The 23,523-nt window shown below is 41.8% G+C and overlaps 2 protein-coding genes across 2 annotated transcripts in view; one reads left to right on the forward strand and one right to left on the reverse strand.

Annotated features, from left to right (window-relative positions):
• The window catches only part of LOC131689655 (5-hydroxytryptamine receptor 1A), a 172,232-nt gene that overhangs the window by 83,542 nt on the left and 65,167 nt on the right, over positions 1 to 23,523 (reverse strand). The window lies entirely within an intron of this gene.
• Positions 14,299 to 19,107, forward strand: LOC131686872 (uncharacterized). Its single transcript, XM_058970873.1, has one exon. The coding sequence runs from the start codon at positions 14,299 to 14,301 to the stop codon at positions 19,105 to 19,107; it is 4,809 nt and encodes a 1,602-aa protein (XP_058826856.1).

Below are 23,523 nucleotides of genomic sequence, written 5' to 3' on the forward strand. Positions count from 1 at the left end.
GGCGGTTGGGGTAAGTTTGCGGAATCCCTTTTTCTCTGTTTCTTGTAGACATATAGCGCTGCCTCTTCTCATGTACCTCAAGTTATGTGAAACCCGTTATCCAATGTGTTTTTGTTGCAAAACGATTAGTTTGGTGGAAGTTGTGGGTTATATTGTGTTTTCGAGCATACCAAGTAAATTTTCTAAATTCTAAATACTTTGCGTTATATAGGGTGATTTTCAATCTATTTCCTGAATGATTATGTTTTTCGTTAGCGCATGAAAAGAGCTTTCAGTATCCGTATAGATATTACATCTATCCACAAACAAAAGTTATTGTGTAAATAATTTTTAATAAAATATGCGGTTGTGGTAAGTTGGCGGTGCTGCACGTGAGGCAAGTTGGCGGTACTATTTACTATGCAAAAAAAGTTATCAAAAACTTTTATTTCTGAAATTCACTCCAAAGTAAGAAAATCTTTTTCTAGTGTCACGCAGGATGCATCATGTCATACCGTGCGGTAGGTAGATGTCACTCTGAGACACATCAAGCGGTAGGTGCTCTTCAGTTTCCAAAGGTAACGGGTTACCTCCAGTGCTTTCGCCCAGGACGGGCCGCCGTACCTAAGGACAGATTCGGCAACGCCTGCCAGTAGCCTACGTTTACTGGCGCACACCTTAGAGCTGTTGGACATCATCCTCGATAATGCCGTCGAAGCCCTCTTGCACGCATAGTCAACTTGGCTGCTGAAGTTCAGCTTGTCATCTATGATGACCCCAAGAATCTTCAGACTCCGCGACTTCTCCTACTTGAATAACTGCATGTTGTACCGACTTGCAGTTGTTGACGATATCTACCTCCGTCTTATGTTGAGCGAGCTCCAGGCTTCTCGCGTTCATCCATTCCGCCACAGTGCTGATAGCGTAAGCTGCAGTCAGTTCTACCTCGAGGATTGCCTCCCCGTAGTCCTTAAAGGTTACATCATCGGCGAAGCCGAAGATCTTGACACCAGGAGGGAACTTTATTCTCAGAACACCGTCATAGATAAGGTTCCATAATACTGGCCCAGAATCGAGCCTTGCGGGACTCCTGCGATAATAGGAACGCTTCTCTGACCGGCATCGGTCTCGCATAGTAGTACACGGTTCTGGAAGTAGCTTTCCAAGATCCGGTACAGATCCACTGGCAGGCTAAGCCGGCGTAACAAGAGCGCGATGGCATCCCAGCTTGCGCTGTTGAATGCGTTCTTCACAACAAATGTCACTAACGCACAGTATTGAATACTTCGCCTTTTCTATTGGATCGCTATCTCGGCAGTCTTTACCACTGAGTTGATAGCGTCCACCGTGTATTTACCCTTTCCAAAACCAAACTTATTGCTTGACAGGCCGTCCGTCCCTTCTGAGTACGGGATTAGCCTGTTGAGGATGATCCTCTCAAGCAGTTTGCCCGTCGTGTCGATCAGGCAAATTGGTCTATACGTCGAAGGATCACCATGCGGCTTCCCGGCCTTCGGCAACAGTACCAACTTCTGCCTTTTTCATCTATCGGGAAAACGGCACTCGTTAAGGCATCTCTGCATAGCTAGCCTGAACATGTTCGGGTTCGCTATGATTACTGCCTTGAGAGCGCTGTTTGGAACTCCATCAGATCCTGGAGCTTTGTTCGTTGCTAGGGAATTAGCCACTGCGAGTAACTCTTCATTCGTCACCGGAGCCACCATTTCGGCCGCACCCACAATGCCTTGCGACGCAGGAAGCCGGGGACTTGTGGCTCGAGACGGGAAGAGTACTTCGATAATCCTCGCCAACCGGTCCGGTAACTTTGGTCTTAGCCATCGCGATCCTGTAAGTGTCACCCCACGGATTCGCGTTGGCACCATCGCACAGGTTATCGAAACACGCTCTCTTGCTGCTCTTTATGGCCTTATTAAGGGCCAATTTGGCAGCTCGAAACACTTCACGGCGTTCCGCTCTTACCTTCTCGGTGCGGACTCGTTACGTCCTACGTCTAGTTTTGAGGCATTTGAATCGTAGGGCTGCAATCTCGGCACTCCACCAATATACCGGGCGTCTGCCATTCCTTGGCAGGGTTTTACTCGGCATGGTGGCGTCGCACGCGAGTGGTAGTTCAGCTACCAGCTCATCGCCGCTTAAACTGTCGGTGTTGGCCTACAGTCCCAGGGTCGCGGCGAAAACTTCGCTGTCGAAGTGATTGGTCTTCCACCCGCGTACCTGGCAGGGATCACCCGCCCTCGGATGCTGCACACCATAGTTGATCCTAAATCGTATTGCTAGGTGATCACTATAGGTGTAGCCCTCGTCTACCCTGCAATCCATATCTGGAACCAGACCCGGGCTGACAAACGTTACGTATTCCTACGGAATGTGCTAGTGGAACCACCATTGACTAGCACTGCATCGAGTTTCGCAAGCGCCTCCAGTAGCGCTTGGCCCCTGCTATTTGTACAAGGGCTGCACTACTCCCCTACCCAAGCGTTTAAATCTCCCGCTATGACGAACGGCTTCCGACCCATTAGGTTGGACGAGAGTCTGTCGATCATCTGGTTGAACTGCGCTATAGACCACCTTGGTGGGACATAGCAGCTACAATAGAACACACCATTGATCTTGGCAATCGCGACACCCTCCGCAGAGAAGTGTACTACCTCTTGGACCGGGAACCGTCCCGTTGTGCAAATTGCCGCCATCCTAGACCCGTCCGTCACCCAACTGCCGTTATCGACAGGGACGTTGTACGGGTCTGATAGGAGGGCGACATCTGTGCTCGACTCCGAGACCGACTGGCACAGCAGGTGCTGGGCAGATGCGCAATGGTTGAGATTCAGCTTTGTTACTTGCACTTGCACGGCTTCTTCTTACTGGCATCACCGAAGGGACACGAAGGCTTGCTCGGCAGCATTTGTAGTCTTCTCGTAGACGGATTTGCTGTACAGTGAAGCGACTATCATTCGGTTGAAGCATTATCCGTGATATTAGGATCAGTATTGATTTTTCGAATGTTTAGTAATAATCGATATCGCTTCGATACCTGGCCTGCTCTTTGCGGGCAGTTTGAAGTTTTCTTGTACTTTTTAATCACCAGAGCCACAGAAGTTTTAAAATAATCTGGCAGTCCGAGACGACGCTGATCGATTTTGAAGGTAGCTGGGCAAAATTATTTTTCTTTTCTTCTCTCGCATGATCTCGGAACAACGTTAATTTAAAACGTTAAAAAAGTTGACCGAGCGGAACTGTTTACAATCAACAAAACGCTTTGAATAGCTTATATTGTTACTGTATTGTACTGTCATTCTTTCATTTCTTCTACGTTTCCTTCAATCAATAACAATGATATAATGCACACATCTCCGAATAATATGGGAAACGGTCAATCGAGCCAATTTATTCAAATTGCTGATTCCTGATTGAACCAAAAAATACTCAGGATTGAAATTTTACTAGGATGCATGAACTGAAAAGGGTTTCATCAAATTCAGTTATAAAGGAGAAAGTAATCTATGAAAGATTGAAAAGCTACTCTAGATGTGTGCTTTGGTTGAATGGTGACTACTACAACTACAAATCAATCAACGATTTTTAGTTGATCTCATCAAGTGACACAAGTAGCTTAGGCAAATTATCATCGAAATAAGTACATACTGTCTTACTTTAAAAATCACTCGCTGGAGTATTTCGTGATTCCAGGCTATAATATATGAGTGTAAAATAATGCATATTTCCTAGAACTCCCGTAGCTGAGGAGTGGCTCGCTTGCCATCCTGTCGGTGGCGTCAGCGCAACCATGAAACGGCAGTCGGAATAATTTATATAATAAACAATGAAACGCAACTGCAGCCAAGCCAGGTAGAACGTGCTGGCAATATCTGCGCTAAACGTATCATGTTTCGTCGGCATTAAATATTTATTCGAGATGTTGCCGCTGTCACGTTGTAACTGTACGATCTGGAGTAACGACGAAACGCGCGGGAGAAGTAGTTTTTTGTTACAGACTAGATACAATTTCTATCTCTATTCAACTCCCACTTATATGTGCTGGTTGCAATCTGGAGCACAGTAACAGTAACACAAGGACTCGCCGGAAGTGGGCGGAAAGCGTCATCATGTGGCTGGTAAAAAGAAAACTCGCGTGCGTGTATGTGTACGGCCGTGTGTATATTTGCGTTGATGTACTTGACTGGCTCGGATGAATGATCTCCAGTTGTTCAACCCTCGGAAAATCTGTTGTTGCAAGATGGTATGAACCACCCAATGGCTGCAGGCAGTTTACTGCTCTGCTCAATTCTGCGTCCCACTATATGTGATAGCTGAAAGTGACTGCACACAGTCGGCAAAAAGAATAACAAAACAGTGCTGCATTAAACATGCCTTTCATCTTCAAACTAGGAAGGGTAATCGTTGGGAAAATATTTCTTCTTGAATGATTAAGCAGGACACTTCCATTGGACTGGATACTGGACGTGGTGTGAAACAATTGCAACTAGTTTTACATAAGCATTGATGCTTTGCAACAATCAATTTCGATAGGGAATCCTGTATTCGAGTTTCCAGAGAATATCAAAATTCGGTTGCGATTCTATAATCACAAATTAATTAGACCGAAAGTCTCGGGATACTCATTTAAAAGTTTTCATGAATGCCGTTCTATACCTTAACACCAGTAAATACCTATTCACCGAAAGGGTCAATCAGGATAACGGTAGAGAGTTACGAACTTAGCGCTATTAGTTAGACACTCTTTATCCTGTGGGTAAGTTCGGAATGTGAAAAAAGACTCGCCAGCAATGTTGATAATTCTACAAGGCAGCAAAACGAGGGTAACGATTAAAACTCTGTTGAAAAAACGCAAACAAATCCCTTCGCCAAAGCTTATTAAATAAATTTTGTCCACAATGACTTGCTTGTTTACGCTTTAGCACAGTCGGTTGGTGTTTTCGAAGCATTCACCCACCTCCAGAAAAAAAAGATAAATAATTCCATTACCCGGAGCGATACGTGGTTTTGTTCACACCGTTGTCTGAGTGAAGAGAAAGTGGAAATTGACTTTGCCATACCGTTCTTTACATTTTTCCGGACTCTCTTTGCCGGTACCTCCCGGACTCTATACTTCAGCACCCGAGGAGTAATAAGGTTAGAAGCGCTAATGGAATGGTTCCTTTAATTTAAGGACGTGGTCTTCCGATAGCAGTGACAAGTAGAGCAGGAAATTGGAACTTGGGAATACCTGCTGGCGATCAGGTATTGTGATGAAAAGTCCATTCTCGGCATAAAAAATCTGTAGAAGGATTCCATTTTTCACACATGAATCAAACATGATTTGTACTGAATTTTACTCCAAACTGAGTATTGCCAACGCGCTTAGAAAAGTAAATAAAAGTTATCAACTATTTCGTGGAAATTGCTAACAAAATTATAAGATAATAGATTGTCCTTTTCCAGGTCAAAATTGCATACTTGACACTAGGTATAGCACCGGTAAAGGAGGTGAGGGCATGCCTTCTCGAAAAAATATCATATTAAAATGAGATTTTTATCGTTCATGTTTGTTTTCCTAGTGGAATACAAGTGCTACTGACTGGGCGATTTTCAGAATTTCTGAAATCCATTTTCAGTTATTTTTGCTAAATTTACGCACTTTTTAATTTTAATTCAATTTTATTGAAACCATTTCCGACCAAATGGCGCAAAAATTTATAATTCCGTTCAGTACAATGGGAGTTGAAAACTTTCAAAATACCACGCTTCTTCTCTGCGGAAATGTTGTAACGATGCACCTATATTGAACGGTCAGAAGTATTCTTACAGAAAATTCGCTTGGCAGCGCACATGCTCTGACCAGCAACGATCCCAACAACATTAATAATAAGCAACCACCTGGAACTCAGACATCCGTTGTAATGCTCAATTAAACACACGGAAAGTTTATCCTGCAAAACTTCTACCTAGAATTTAGCACATCCGGAGTCACCGGCCGCCACATACTACCAAAAACAAAGCAGCTGCCCCCGTCTCGGGCTTGCGAGTTTGTTCCACTGTGTTGTCTAAATAGCTTTCAGGCTACGAGCAACACCGCGTCCACAGCTGATGTCCGCACGTATCGCTATAGGTATGTATACACGGATACGGCGCGGCCCACGTCAGGCACGATGGAGAAAGTTTTGTTGATTAATTCGTTAACATGGTCACGAGTATGGTAAATTTCGGCTAACATTACCGTCACAATCGCATCGAAACTTTAGGTGTGTCTGTAAAACGTATGAGTTCCAAATTATGCTCTTGGTATAATTTTTTAGCGGATGTTGTGCAATTGGAACGAGTCTGGTGCAGTAATGATATTGAGTGCCTTATATCGTGAGCATCTGCATCTTTTCATTGTATTTATAAAGTAATTTCATTGATCGATGAATGTTCTATAAAAACTTTACAAAATGCCATAAATGAAACAATTAAAAATGTTGCAAAAGCTTTCATTGTAAAATTTGTACCAATTAAAATCAGTAAAAATCATAGTCTCAGGCTCGTTTGAACTTAACGTAACTCTATACTAAATTTGTGCTAATAGGAATAGAATTTCACCGCAAATTTGATCGTCTGAAACGACCCAACCTATCGTTCCGGGTTTTCACCATATTTGTGAGTAAACAATAGTTTTGAGGTACCAGGAGAAGGTATTTGCATTTCCTTCTGACGTACGAAACTTGGAATTGAGCATTTGGGTTGCATTGAGTCAGGTAGTAAGTTATTGGTCAGGCATGTCGTAATCTCATCACTCGAACATCGTTGCAAACATCTGTGTAACAGTTACTTCAAATCTCATGAAACTGATCCCAGTTCTCTGTCACCGTTTTTGTACCCTGGGATGATCGTCACGAACAGAAGAATGGGTACAACAATACTTAACATCAACTGCCACGGTATGTCCTTATACAGCAAGTAGTTAAAATGGGTCGAACAGTACAACTAGGAGCAGTTACAAGAATATTTGCTTTTTACATTCTAAGCTCAAAAAATTTTAAATTCTATTAAACGCATAATTGTTAGACGCAGAATGTTTTTTAGATCCGCAAATTAATTTTTTTTTCATGTTACAATTTCTGAAACTTAAAATATTATTTTCTTTTCTTATTTAGTACGAAATTCAAAGGATGAAAAAGACTTTCAGTAACACTTAAACTACGTTTTCCGTTGAAAGTACTCATAAATCAAAAATAACAACTTTGCTTCAGTCGATAAATTTTGTAAGGATGAAACAAACGCAAGAACAACTCATTTCAAGAAACTAACGGTGGTATTTCGACGACTTTCTCACACTTTTTTATTGATACTAGCTGATTCCACCGAAAAAGTGCTCGCATTTTTCCGTTGATGTTAGCTGATTTCACCTATTCTTCATCCGTCCAAAGTCCTTGTTAATTGCTCTCTTTATCTTTAGTTTTCGCTTCATTGTTACCCAAGGTTTCTCTATTAGATGGAACTGGTAACAATTTGGCGGGCTCGGCTTTTTTGGGATGAACTACCTCTTTTGTCGTTGTTTTATTGTAGGCCTTCCTTGCAAATACCAGGCTAGATATGGCTAAAACGTTACTGAACCGTCATAGGGGAAAATCTCTTTCTTGAGGCGCTTCCTTTTAAATGCGTCCGAGTTCATTGTCTTATCCGTCACAAAAAGTTGGTTTGCTTTCCACAGGAATAGATTTCTTGCCAAATCCTATTTTTTTCAAGAACTTTTTCAAAAAAATAAACTCGAATCTTCTAGGAACATTACCGTGAGTAGGCTTTGTAGAGTTTGAACCCAGCGATTTGCTTGAAATTCTCAAATATTTCATCGTCGATCAAGTCCCAACCATCGAGTTCTATCAACACGTGGTCGTACAGCCTACGGGCCCGTTTTTTTTAAATCCAAAGATTTATTTGAAACGGCTGAATGCGTTAGCACAACTGAGCCGTGGGTCTATTATTTTTTTTTACAATAAGTAAAAATAAAAAAAAAACAAAAAAATCTAAGAATGTCGATCTGCCAAATCTTGTTGACGCAGTTTGCTGCTGCGTGTTGAGATCTTTTTCCTTGGCGGTGAAGCCGCTTGGAGGTCATTCAGTCTGCCTTCTCTCATCGGTACTGCTTTCTTGCTGTTCACGATCAGAGGTTCTTATTTGTTTCTTGTTCTTACGGGTCGCTGTTGTATATCCGACTTCATCGATATTTGCTTCTTTATTGGCGATGCTAGTTGTTGGTTTGGGAGCGGTTGTCGTGGTCGTTGTACCTGCATTATTGGTTAATTGAATCGTTGGTTTTGGTTTATCTGAAGGTGTCGGTGGCTGCTTGTTAGGCTTGTTGGCTGTAGTAGATGAGTTTTGACTAGTTGCTTCGGCGCATGTTTTTCCGTAGTGGGCTGTATGGTTACAGAATTGGCATGTTGGGGTCTGCCCGGGATATGTGATTAGCGTTGTTTGTTTATAGGTCACGCCATCCTTCGGTGATTTACATTCGATAGTCATGTAAGAAGGTATTGGTTTAGTCACTCGCATCCTCACAATACGAACGCCGTTGGGAATGCCGGTGAAAAAAAAATATTCAGGTGTCATTCGTAATAGATTCTACTTCTCCATATTGCGACATGATTTGTTTAATGTAATCTTTCTTAGTGCGCGGGGCCAAATCATTGATACGCACGTCCACCATGTCGTTTTCCATATGCACCGGGATCTTGATTCTGGTGTTATTAAACTCGGACTCGTGTTGCATGTTGTTCTTTTCAATGAAGTTTTCTGCCTGTGCTAAACTTCTAAACGTGATCAATACACAATTTTTAACATAATGTAGCTGAATGTAGGGTTTCTGAGCCCTAATTCATCTTAGCACCTCTATCCATCTCACCTATTTGAACACATTAGTTAGAGCAGTGTCAGCTATCTCTATTCAGCGCATTAGCTCATATGGTAGGATGAATAAGGATGCGTCGTACTCAACTTTTCACTTCGCTCAAACACGAATATTTTACATTTTCCAAACTAGATCTTTTATGGAACTGTTTCTTATGAACGAAGCAAAGATGTTAATACATATATAAGCGCAATCCAATCACTGTAAGCCGAGTTATCAGCGAAATAGTGTGACAACCTGACTAATGAGATGAATAAGGGCTCGTCTACCCTACGTAACTTCAGCGAGATTAAGCTCCATTTTAACTTTAACTAATTGCTCCACTTCCTGAACTGTGGATCTAACACGAGTTTTATTAAAGTTGATCGAAATCGTGTTATCCCGTATCACGGGCACTTTTGTTTCATTTGGCATACTCATTTCACTCCGCAGCCGGGGGAAACAATACAGTATTGTTTGTGCACTGATATGATATGGACTGCTTGTGCGATAGGCACCGATCACCACCGGTTTGTAGGTAGAATTGATTGTTTCACTTGTGCGGGACGATTTTTAGCTTCTGCTCAGGGCGAGATGTGAAGACAAACTGAGCCTACGAGCCCGTGTTCTGAAAGCTACTTGCTGTTTGGGGCTGGGTTGTTTACTTGTTCGGTAACTTGTGTGCAGTATAACATTAATTTTTTTGTCAAATCATAATCTGTGGTACTGGGATCAGCCTTGATTTTTCGAATGATCTTCGATCGAAGTGGACAGGAAACGGTTCCACTCGAATTGCACTTAGCGGGAAGTTGTGAGAATATCCTCCTACTTTTCAATCACTCGAACCAACATTTTTTCTAGCCCCCGACTTGTCTGACGCTCATCCATTTTTGAGTAACTGTGTATTATTTTTATACGTTACGAACTACTGTAAATTAAATAGACCGAGCGGAACTGTTTACAAACAACAACATTCGTTAAAAAGCTTTCATATTCGACTAAGGGGTGCGCTGCTATCGCCAAATATAAGTTTATTATTTGTAAATGATCTAGCCTTTAGAACTGAATATTTGCAGGCTATCGCGATGGCACCATAGATCAATTTTACAAACATAACGGCATATATCAAATCCACCGAAGATCAAGTGTCTTAGGTGACTTCCTTGAGTGGAACCTATAGACATTTCATCTAAGATTGAACCAACCCTATATCGTAAAATATAGGATTTCAATCAACTGGCCAAAGACTGGAAAACACGTTGTCGCTTAACAATAGGCTGACCTGCAATGTCAACTTGGACTTGTGCTAGTAATCCACTAAATTCTTCTTTTGGTGTTTTTTTTCTGAAAATACCAACTCCCACAGGGAAGCTAAGCTGGCCACGAGAGAGTGAGCTGAAATTTTCCTAATCTCATAATTCACATTTCATGAAACGATGAATTGATCTTAATCAGAGAATGGCAAAGGATATCAATTTAAAAGTGGCCTCGGTTTAGTAAACCATCCGTACATTTTAATGAAAAGTGTACTGACTGAGGGCATTTGTTTGGACATCAACATTGGAACATTACTATCCACGCCATTTTTTAGAGTATGTATATATTGTGGTGTTGAGCTAATGAATTGAACCAATACCTATCAATACCTCCACTTAAGAAGGTCTTCTAGCTGTAAACCGGAATTTTGAGCGTTTTAGCCTTTTCAAATAGAAAGGTTAGAATGACTCTGAAAATCGCCAACCTAATCCCGACCCAGAGGGTCGATCCTCAGCAAACAATTTTGTAGTTATATCTAAATTTCAACCTAGTTATACATATAAATATACAATACAACTAAGTCGCATACAATGTGCAAATATGCTATGTAAGGACAAAAGTGGAGGCAATATATCTACACTGAGATAAAATTGGGTTTCAATATACGATATAAACTGTACATACATGTGACTGTGGTCGGCAGTTAGTCTGATTCCATGTGCCAAGAAACAGACACCTTTTATACACTCTTATGACTCATAACAGTACTATATACGATTATATTAGGCATTCGGAAAATATTAATATAAAATTAAAACTAAGAATGAGACACATCTTTCGACCGCCTGTTTTTAAGAACGAGAATTACTTCAAAATTTTCGCATCCTAAGACGATTCTAGCATTTTGTTTCTACAAATGGATTCACTCGGTCTCGAACCCGCAAGCGGTTATTACCGACACACATTTGTGTAGTCATAATTGTTTCATATTACTGCACTAATAATGATCCTTTTTAAACATTATATGACTTATAAGATTTTATGGTCACCTCAACATATTTATTTCGTGGACTTGATGTAGACGTGGGTTGATTTTTCTCGGTGAAAATGCAACAGCCATTTTTCCCATTTTTACACGTAACGTTGCGGCTTACTGTTCGTCAGGTATCGTCGGACGCATAAACTTATAACATGCATCTTCCATTCACTCGTACTATCGCTAACTCTCCACCGCTAGACGATCGATCACTCTTCGACTCTCTGCACTATTATATATAAGATTTTGTGTTGGAATAGCGAGGACCGCCGACAGTTGAAGAGTGATCGCCCGCATAGCAATTGAAAGTGAACGATAGTATGAGTAAATGGAAGATGCGTGAAGACCATGGCTGAAGAACAATAAGCCGAAATGTTACGTGTAAAAATAAGAAAATTTGCTGTTTGGCTGAGAAAAACCAACAAGTCCACAAAAAAAATTATATGACATAGTTTATACTCATATACAAGAATCGTAACGAAATCATCACAATGCACTTGTTAAGATAAATTTTGTATAATGCGTTTACATACGGCGTACCATTATACGATTCCGATTAAAGTTGTATGCTTATACGATTTTTGTTGGTCATCGTTATATGACACCTGGTTAACTGGGGAGTTCCACTCGATTAATTTCATCGAGATCGAAAAATGTCTGTGTGTTTACAGATTTGTTTACCGTTCGATTTTGTTTACTGATTTCCGAATTGTACCGTTAATCCTTTACTCGAACTGCACCGGGCATAAAATACGACGGAACGTAATCACTTGACATTTTGACACGTTAATAACAAACTTATTGCTGCAACACCAATCCACGAAAAAGGTTGCAGTAAACCTTGTAGGTGCTAAAACAGTCCTCTACAGAACGAACAACAAGGTACAGCTTCAAGTCGTCTGAATAAATTAATTTGCAGCCGGCTCTCAGCAGAAATCCGATGTCGTTGAAAAATAGTGCGAACAGCAGAGGCCCCAAGTTACTGCTTTGTGGATCACCAGGTGTTACGCAACATGCGAACGCGCCTCCGTTTTCAATTTACCCTCAACGAGGTCAGCCGCCCCAGCTGCAAGCGGGACAGCGGGTAACTGACAAGTCAGTGGTAAACAAACAAAAAAAAAGGATAGCGACGACGAAGAAAGATATCGAGATTAAAAAGTGGTTTGAGATAGTCATTAAAGCGAAATTAAATTGAAACTCTTATAGCTAGAAGTACGGTTTAGGATTGTTCTAAGGTTGCTTATATATATAGTAGTACGTAGTGGATTAACAGCTAAAAGTACGGTGCTGAATTCTTATAATTAATAGTACGGTTGAGTTTATTAAAGGCTAGAGATAAAATGTGCTATAAAGATAAAAAAGGAATGAATTTAACCTAAAATTTATCACAGGACTGTTACAGCTAGTTCGTGCTATTGAAGCATCGCAGGTAACCGAGCTCATAATAAGGTAAAGCAAATAATTATAAAACTTAAACCTAAATAACAATAAAATATGTAGGGTTAGACGGAAATAAATGAAAATACTAAACGTAAGTAAAATGAAGCAATCGATGAAGTTGTATATAGATATATCGTGTCTAATCGGCAGGGAAACTTTAACGGACTCTAAATAAATTGACTTATCGTTTTTTGCGTTGAGTTTGTTCAAATTTACGGAATTTGATTTACGTATTGTTGCCATTCGGGAACAAATTAAATTTTTCGTTTAACTTTCGGGGATGTCAAGCGGTAGCATAGCGAGTGCGGGCAAACGTACCCAGGGAAAAAGCGATTCTCCTGGCGATGAGGGAGCCGGATGTGGTACGTGTCGACGACTCGATTATAGCCGAATGGTGCAGTGCGACGATTGTGATGTGTGGTTTCACTACGAGTGCGTTAACGTGGAGGACAGTATTCGGGACCGAGACTGGAGTTGTAATGGGTGTATAAGGAAATCGTTGGAGCAGGAAAGGCGTGGTTTGCGTGAACAGTTGGAGCATCTTGAACGGGAGCAGAAGCAATGGCAACAGAAGCAACAAAAACACCTGGAGCAGGCTGAAGAACATCAGAGACGGCTTGAGCAGCAGCAAAAGCAGAATCAGTTTAATCAGTCGCAGAAGGGAAAGTTGCAGTTGCAACAAGGTTCGCTGTCGGGAGTTGTTGCAACACGATCTAAGGCATTCCATAGTGATTTTCAGGGTGCAATTCCGAAGCAGCCAAGGCAGAAAGATGAAGTCTCGGAAAACATAGCGGATCGGCAATATAGCATAGAACGATCAGCGAACTCTAATGCTAACTGCACCACGTCAACCAGAACAAGTAGCAAAGCGACCTCGAATGTGTCAAAACGGTCAGCAAAACTCCGCGACCTACAATTGAAAGCTCTAGAAGCACGACAAGCGCTGGAGAAAAAGCAGCTAGAGGAGCGTTTAGCTCTAGATCTAGAAATGCTGGAGATGAGCGACTCGGAATCGGCAACAAACGAGACCTGCGCCAAGATCGAAGATTGGCTAAACAACACGGAGAATATAGGAAAAGAAGTGTTTAAACCTTTTGATGAAACGCCCCTTCCGGTATACGATGAGCTTCTACGAAAATCGGTAGTAGTGTCGACTCGGGAAAGTCTTCCCAGTAACTATGTCCCAATAGTGGTCTCTGGTCTGCAGACGTCTTTTGGTAATTCTGTTCCGCCTGAGTTTCATAACAATTATGCCTCCGGTGTTGGTGATATCGATCGTCCTTTACCAGGTGTGACTGTAACGAGAACTGTGCCTGGTTATCAACCATTGTTTACCAGTCACCCAGCAGAAGTACCGCCGAGTCTACCACCTTTTCAAACGTACTCAGCTGTGTCTCAGCAATCAATTATGACGGCCACACATCCAACAACGTGCTATTCGCGTCCTACAGCCAGCTATCCGCATCCGGTAGTTCCCAGTTTCCAATACCCTGTTCCAACCTATCAAGGTACCGTGCTGCCACCGGTGGTAACATCTACACCACGTCAGAACGTGACATTTAATTATCAGCAATCAAACGGTGACGACGTGCCTCTGAATAATGGTCATCTAGCGGCGAGACAGACAGTGAAAGATTGACCAAAGTTCGGAGGAGATCCTGAAGACTGGCCACGGTTCATCGCAGCCTACGAGAGAACGTGCAGGATGTGTGGTTTTCGAAATGACGAACTGCTTGATCGACTGGAGAGGAGTCTATACGACAAAGCCCTGAACGCGGTTAAAAGTCTGCTTTTGCATCCGGACAACGTTCCGGTGATCATAAGCCGATTGAAAACCCTTTTTGGAAATCCGGAGTCCATAGTGGAAACGATGGTGCATAGAGTCAGGATGATGCCACCACCAAAGGCTGACAAAATGGAAACGATTGTCGATTTTGGTGTTGCCGTGCAAAACTTGTGCGCTACAATACAGGTGTGCCGAATGGATGAGCGGTTCTACAACGTTGCTTTGCTGCAAGAGCTTGTGGACAGCTTACCGTCAACCTTAAAAATGAATTGGGCATTCTATCGGAAACAGAGTGGAGCATGTACATTGCTGGATTTTAACGAATGGCTCGGACAAATGGTGGAGGCTTTAAGTCAAGTGATCAGACCGCACGTGTGGACTAAATCGAACAAACTCGAGAAGAGAGGCCGAAACGAAGAAGCGCATATCCACCTGCACTCTGCAACCCCGCCTAGAGAAGAAAACCGCACAGCGTGTTTGGCATGCTCGAAAGAGTGCGAAGATCTCGACAAATGTAGTAGTTTTCTCAACATGACGCCAAGTGCACGATGGACGCTGATCAATCAAAAGAAGATTTGTCGAAAATGTTTGACCAAGCACTTTAAAACTTGTGACAGGAAAATCCCTTGTGATCAAAATGGATGTAGCTACCTTCATCACCCGTTGTTGCACGACGACAGCAAACACGCGAGACAGCTGCCAAACAGTTCATTGCAAAACACCTCTTGTAACACTCATCACTGTTCGCTTGGGGGAGTACTGTTGAAGTACATTAGAATCACGGTACATGGAAAGGAGAAATTCATTACCACCTACGCCTTCCTTGACTCAGGATCGACCTCCACTCTGATGGAACATAGTCTGTGGGAGGAGTTGAATCTTAACGACGAGAAAACTCCGTTGTGTATGTCTTGGACTGGTGGTCAAGGCAGATACGAAGAAGAATCGGTTAAATTTGCGATTGACATCGCGGGTTCCCAAACTCCCACTCAACGCTTTCATCTGTCGAAGGTACACACAGTACGAAGCTTAGATCTTCCTTCTCAATCGATAGCGATTTCGGATCTGGTGAAACATTACGGACATCTCTCTGGTCTTCCTATCGCATCCTATGCTGAAGTTAAACCGCGAATCCTGTTGGGTGTAGACAACACTAGGTTGGAGTATCCACTCGACTCAAGAGAAGGGAGTGAAAATCAGCCTACCGCCGTATTGACTCGACTAGGTTGGCTAGTTTACGGTCCGTGCTCAGTAGTAAAACCATCAACGTCCAGCAGCGATAGTACGTACAGCTATCACATCTGCCAGTGCGATGCGTTGAACTCTACTGTTAAGAACTATTTCTCCCTGGATAGCCTCGGAGTTCAGCTTACTGGGAAGTCGCTGATGTCAAAAGATGATGAACGGGCGATGACGTTACTGCAGTCGAACACGAAGCAACTAGGAAGAAAATTCGAGACCGGTTTACTGTGGCGGTATGATGACATCCAGCTGCCAGACAGTAAACCTATGGCTTTGAAGCGTCATGAGTGTTTGGCCAAGCGCTTGGTACGGGAACCAGAATTGGCAAGAGTTCTCCAGGAGAAGATAGCGGACTACAAAGCGAAAGGATATATTCGAAAACTTTCGAAGCAAGAAGAAGCAATGCATAAGGGACGCTCGTGGTACCTGCCGATCTTTCCAGTTGTAAATCTCAATAAACCAGGAAAGCTTCGCATGGTTTGGGACGCAGCAGCCAAGCGATTTCGTGAGTATCGTATAGCGGTCTCAGGGGATATTCGCGAGATGTTCCATCAATTGCAGATCAACAACGAAGATCAGCATTGCCAAAGGTTTTTGTGGAATGATGGAATCCTCAGCGATACCCCAACGGTTTACATCATGCAGGTGATGACGTTCGGTGCGAGTTGTTCTCCCAGCAGCGCACAGTACGTCAAGAATCTAAACGCACGTCGATTTAAGAACCAGTTTCCAGAAGCAGTGGAGGCGATCTGTAACGGAACTTACGTCGACGATATGCTTTATAGCGTCGAATCGGAAGAAGAGGCGGTGAAACTGGCGCAGGATGTACGGTTCATACACGCTGAAGGAGGGTTTGAAATCCGGGGATGGTTGTCGAATTCGAAAAAAGTTATTGATGTCATGGGTGATCACAGTTCTTCTCAAAAGGATTTGAACAAGCCTGGGGAGCTAGCAACCGAGAAAGTTCTGGGCATGTGGTGGGATACTGTCAGTGATACGTTCACATTCAAAATTCCGCAACGATGCAAGCACGAGCTGTTATCTGGACAGGAAGCCCCAACCAAACGGGAGGTGCTGCGAATCCTCATGTCAGTCTATGATCCGATTGGGCTTCTCGCAAATGTGCTGATGTTCTTGAAAGTCCTACTTCAAGATATTTGGCGTTCTAATGTTGGCTGGGACGAACCAATAGCAGATCAGCAACTCGAGAAGTGGAGAACATGGCACAGTGTGTTACACAACGTCGAAACAGTTTCCGTTCCTCGGTGTTATCGAACGATGACAACGTCGTCAGCCAAATCCAATGAAATCCAACTGCATGTATTCGTCGATGCAAGCGAAAACGGATACGCAACAGTCGCCTACTTTCGGTACGAAGAGGGCAACACGATAGAGTGTGCCTTCGTCACTGCCAAAACTCGTGTAGCGCCACTAAAGTACGTTTCGATTCCCCGACTGGAGCTTCAAGCAGCAGTGATTGGAACACGCCTGGCGAAGGCGATAGGAGAAACGCATCGAATAGCAGTACAAAAACGGTTTTTTTGGACTGATTCGAGAGATGTTCTTTGTTGGCTGCGTTCGGATCACAGGAAATACAGCAAGTACGTCGGCGCCAGAGTTGGCGAAATTTTGGAAAACAGTGAACTTTCGGAATGGTTCTGGGTTCCGACAAAAATGAATGTCGCAGATGAAGGCACGAAGTGGCAAAGAATTCCTGATATTTTGCCATCAAGCCGATGGTTTAACGGGCCTTTCTTCATGTGGCAGCAGCGAAGTTCGTGGCCACCTCAGCCGATGAATCACGGAACTACCACAACAGAAATCAACCATTCGGTAAACCTTCATGCTGTTCGAGTTCCAGTCATTAACTTTGCTAAATATTCGAGCTGGCGAAAGCTTGTCCGAGTTGTTGCTTATATGCGCCGGTTTTACAGCAATATTCGGGCTAGAATACATCAGAGTACACCCACGATCGGAATCCTCAAACACAAGGAGTTATCTGAAGCCGAAAACTTGATCTATATACAAGCACAGCTAGATGAGTTTAGTAAAGAAATGTCCTTGCTATTGCGTTCCAAGGATGTGGACGGAAGAAAGGTAGCTCGTATTCCCAAGCACAGTTCGATCTACACATGCTCACCGTTCCTAGACGATAATGGGGTACTTCGCATGCTTGGAAGGGCGGCTGGTTGCCAATTGATACAGCCAGGCTCCGCTCATCCTATACTGCTACCGAATAAACACCCGAACACACTTATCGTACGTTTCTTTCATGAGCGCTACCATCACCTGAACCATGAAACAGCAGTTAACGAATTGCGCCAGAAGTACCGAGTCCCGAAGTTGCGAAGAGTCTGCTACAAGGTACGGCAAGAATGTCAGACCTGTATGAATGCTAGGGCTCGTCCGCGACCGCCCATTATGGCTGACCTTCCGCTGGCAAGGCTTGCAGCATATTCTCGACCATTTTCCTATGCTGGTGTCGACTACTTTGGCCCGATGCAGGTAGTCGTTGGTAGACGCGTTGAGAAGAGATGGGGTGTACTCATCACGTGCCTAGTAGTCCGTGCCGTCCATATAGAGATCGCCCACACGCTTAATAGCAGTTCCTGTATCATGGCGTTGCGGAACTTCATGGCCAGGCGTGGATCGCCTTTAGAACTATTCAGTGATCGTGGAACTAATTTCGTTGGAGCAAATCGTGAACTGACCGAAGCAATTCGCTCTCTAGATCAGGAGAAGCTCATGCAAGAGCTCGAAACCCCAGATACCAAGTGGACGTTCTTGCCACCGAGTAGCCCACACATGGGTGGAAGTTGGGAAAGATTGGTGCAGTCTGTTAAGAGAGTACTGAATAATATGAAGCTTCCAAGATTGCCAACCGACGAAGTTCTCAGGAACAGCCTCATGGAGGTGGAGAATATCCTAAATTCGCGGCCCTTAACTTACGTACCCATCGAGGATGTCGAACATGAAGCCATCACACCCAACCACTTTTTGTTAGGTTCATCCAGTGGTTCCAAACCATTACTTCCCTACGACGAAAGCCTCGCTACGCTATCGAACTCTTGGAAAACATCACAAACTCACGCGAATTTGTTCTGGAAGAGATGGTTACGAGAGTATTTGCCGTCGATAAATCGCCGCACAAAATGGCATTACCCAGCTAAACCAATCCAGATTGGTGATGTTGTCGTCATTGTCGATCCAGATCTGCCAAGAAACACGTGGCCCAAAGGACGTGTTGTGGACGTCAAGCTGAAGGATGGACAAGTTCGAAGTGCAACAGTGAGGACAACAGCGAACATTTTCGAACGCCCAGCAGTCAAGCTGGCGGTTCTAGATGTCGGTGCAACAGCGAATACACAGGAACCCGGAGCCTGTGTACTGGGGGGGGGAGTGTTACGCAACATGCGAACGCGCCTCCGTTTTCAATTTACCCTCAACGAGGTCAGCCGCCCCAGCTGCAAGCGGGACAGCGGGTAAGTGACAAGTCAGTGGTAAACAAACAAAAAAAGGATAGCGACGACGAAGAAAGATATCGAGATTAAAAAGTGGTTTGAGATAGTCATTAAAGCGAAATTAAATTGAAACTCTAATAGCTATAAGTACGGTTTAGGATTGTTTTAAGGTTGCTTATATATATATATATATATATATATATATATATATATATATATATATATATATATATATATATATATATATATATATATATATATATATATATATATATATATATATATATATATATATATATATATATATATATATATATATATATATATATATATATATATATATATATATATATATATATATATATATATATATATATATATATATATATATATATATATATATATATATATATATATATAGTAGTACGGAGTGGATTAACAGCTAAAAGTACGCTGCTGAATTCTTATAATTAATAGTACGGTTGAGTTTATTTAGCTAGAGGTAAAATGTGCTATAAAGATAAAAAAGGAATGAATTTAACCTAAAATTTATCACAGGACTGTTACAGCTAGTTCGTGCTATTGAAGCATCGCAGGTAACCGAGCTCATAATAAGGTAAAGCAAATATTTATAAAACTTAAACCTAAATAACAATAAAATTTGTAGGGTTAGACGGAAATAAATGAAAATACTAAACGTAAGTAAAATGAAGCAATCGATGAAGTTGTATATAGATATATCGTGTCTAATCGGCAGGGAAAATTTAACGGACTCTAAATAAATTGACTTATCGTTTTTTGCGTTGAGTTTGTTCAAATTTACGGAATTTGATTTACGTATTGTTGCCATTCGGGAACACCAGGTTTGTTGGAAAAATGTGACGAAATGCTGTTATCCAATTTTACCCGTAAAATTCTTCCGAAAAGATCTGAATCCAACTAAGACAAAAATTGTAAAGAAATGCCGAGACGAGACAGACGTCTATCTGCGCTTTGGTCTCCATGCTAGCGACACACTTGGACGTGAAACTCAACAAATTTGTTGTCATTGATCTCCCTGGTATGAATCCGTGCTGATCAAACGATATGTAGTTCTTTGCACAGTATAAAATAGCACCACTCAAAATAACCTCAAATAGTTTCCAGCAGGCTGTCAGACTGGTAATTTCACGATAGTTCGCAACACTCTGTCGTTCTTCATCCTTAAAAATGGGGCATATAAACCATTGCTTCCAAATGCGAGGAAATTCGGCTTGCTCAGACGATTAAAAATTAAACTCAGCGGTCCAGTCAAAGCATTGGTATATCGAATAATGGAAAACCTGGGATAACCATTTGGCCCGGGAGCAAACGAGCATTTCAATTTCATCGCTGTCTGATTTCCCCATTCTGGAATAATGTCGAAAGTTCCCAAATCAATCATACCGCAGGGAAAACCGGAAGCAGCATCTTCTGCCTGTTGTCTCGATGTAAAACTGCTCGAAAAAAACATTAGTATAAAGCCGCGCGAACAGTTCACATGACTCAGGCACCGTAGTAGCAGCCGCATCTTCAAGGAACGCGTTTGAAGGTATTGCTGAGTTTTTTTTATAAATTTGAAAAGCGCCAAAAGCACCGATGCAATTACCCCATAATGCTGCTTTTAAAACTCAACTTAACGCTGACACTGTTGGTGATGATGAAGGTAATGATAAATCAGGTTTTCATCCATTTGGTCATTTTAAAAGTTTAACGTTCAAAATCAAAACCAGAAGAATTCCCTTGACATGACATAGAAAACTATTTCTGCAATCGGTGAAAGTAAATTGTAAACTCATTGAGATCTTAAAATTTTCTAGTAGTTTATTAAAATTAATGTTTTGCTAAACAATAAAATCAGAACAAAATTCAAATCCTTATTTGACAATTATAATCTTAAATAAAATTAAAATTTCGTTAGATGACATCAAAATGTTATGTCGTTTCTCTGTAATTCTGGTGTTTGATTTTGATCGGAAAACTGAAAATATTTCCTGATGTTATAGCACTAACAGACCTGCTATATCGAAATCCTTCAGACTACCCATCGTACTCTGATCTGTTTCTTCAGATTGGATTTGACTAAGTGGAACGAAGTGTAAAGTGAATGATAACTAGCAGTCTTTCAATCTAGTGTACATTGTTTCAAGAACAAATGAAATGCAGTAGTTTTCGAAATAGTACTGCTTCGACCGAACACCACGGACATTGACATCAAATTTGCTACTATACGGCTTCGTGAGTTGAAAGTGATGTAAGCGATGTAAGCAAGATTCTCGTGTATATGGAAAATGGCAATATGGAGGTAAGACTACATGACCTGTCGTCCCGAATCTCTTGTGATCCAATCCATGCCGCAATTCGGAGAAGTAGAATCCGTTACTCATGATACTATCAGAAACTTCCTCCCGGGTATGCCTTTTGGTGAGAATGCTGGTCGAAAGATCTATTCCCGCCTACTCAAACCTCACGGTACTACTATTAAACAAACTACGATATGCATCCATGAAAAGCAGCACTCAATCACGGCACACCAATTTAAAACACAGGCTTTAATACCATTATCTGAACCACAAACGATTGCCATCTTTGTGGTGGCTGTTAAGGACAAAACGTTAACTGCAAACGCGGCATAAAGCACCCCAACTTCAACAGCCATCGCAATTAATCAGTAGGCGATTAAAAAAATGTTTGCCTATCGCAAAACGAGATCCGACGGACGTAATGCTTGTTTTTACTTATTTATATTTTTAGTAACATGTGGTAAATATTGAAAATATTTGCAGCTCCGTTAAATCATCGCAATGACTCATGCTAGAAAAACGGATTATTAAAAAAGTGATTGCATTCATTGACGGTTCGATTTGTCTCATTATTCACCACTTTTTAAATATGAACCGTGTTAGATATTTGGATTCCAAATTTGACGGTTCTTTAATTAATTAAATTTTTAAATCGAGTAAAAGATATAGTTTGTCATATTGGCGTGTCCCCTTTTTGTCAGCCGGCTGGAGCCGCCCATGACCAGAAGTTGTTAAAATTTTACATTTCGATTCAGTTTAAATTCGCAATCTATTTACAGAAGTCCTATTGATGGGAAAAGGTAGTCGAAGGCAGCTAAAATTGATACGCTTTAGTGGATTTTCATTGATATTTAGTGACAAAGAAGCTACATTAAAATTTCGTTGCTGGTCATTAACCAAAACTGGCAATTCTGCTTCAGCAGACACAAATCAGAAATAATGCCATAACTTTAGTTATACGGATATTATTACGATCTGTCAATACTCAACTAATAGAAATAATAATAAAAAGTAATAATAGTGTCATTTTGAATCCTCACTAGTTTTAGTGAACAAAACCAAGAGTTGTCGTTGTTTGTCAGCGATGTTATTTTCAAACAGGTGCCTGAATGGGTTAAACAAATTAAAAGAAAAAAACATTTTTAAATTTCACCGGGCGGCGAAAAAATCATTTAGAACGTAAATGAGGACATGTACCAACAGAAACATCAAAGTTCCACTTCGGCATGTACACCTATTTAAGGCATGAATTGCCAAAAACCAACACACAGCTCAAGTATGTTCCAGAACAAGTACTTTGACTTAGATAGCCCGCCGTACCAGGTAGCGCATCGGCAGCAAACTTTCAGGAGCAATGTGAGATTTCCACAAGAGCCATTAACGGATGCTTGTTTTAAGGGTGTTCCTCTATGTATAGAGAATTACTGTCGTTCATTTAAACGCCACTTCAGCTGCTCCAAGTTAAGGTTGAAAGGCAGAAGGCTCCACTTCTAGACAAAATTGAAAAATCAGCACAAGACCCGAAGCTTGCAACAGTTTGTATCAGATTGGTTCCACCCATTCAATGCATCACAAAACTAACAAACAAAAAGACCACCCTAACATTCGTTCGTATCATCGTCGGTGCCATTTTCTGGTCGCTTAAATTCAACACACACGTTATAGCGAACGATAGAGCGCTCACTGGAGGTCTATTAAGGAAAGCCTGTTATCTGTGCACTAATTCACGGGATTTCCTCCCGTTAGGACGGTGAACTGTCTGGTCTGGCTGGCAAAAGGAACATTTTTACCAACGACACTGGAACGGAAACCACTCGAGCATCGTTTCGTTCGAAGCGTTACCACCGCCGCAAACGAAACCCGGAAGCCACGTGTGTCTTCATAGAATTGGATACATACTTTGATAATGATGCCGATTTCCGAAACGTATTGCATTTTGCTCCGAGTTGTTTCTCGTTAATTAATATTATAGTACTTATAATGGTAAGTTGTTGCAGAAAATGTTTTCTATATATGCAATATGTGCATGCAATGGAAGATGACATCACACGTTCATTTGTTTATATACTATATCGAACACAATAGAATATTTTACGGTGACGCCACAAATGAACTCCTAG

This window comes from Topomyia yanbarensis, chromosome 3 (assembly GCF_030247195.1).
Source record: "Topomyia yanbarensis strain Yona2022 chromosome 3, ASM3024719v1, whole genome shotgun sequence".
Classification (NCBI taxonomy): domain Eukaryota; kingdom Metazoa; phylum Arthropoda; class Insecta; order Diptera; family Culicidae; genus Topomyia; species Topomyia yanbarensis.

What these genes read in the sequence shown, in the direction of transcription:
- LOC131686872 (XM_058970873.1), top strand. Translation starts at nt 14,299, where the DNA reads ATGTGTGGTTTTCGAAATGACGAACTGCTTGATCGACTGGAGAGGAGT.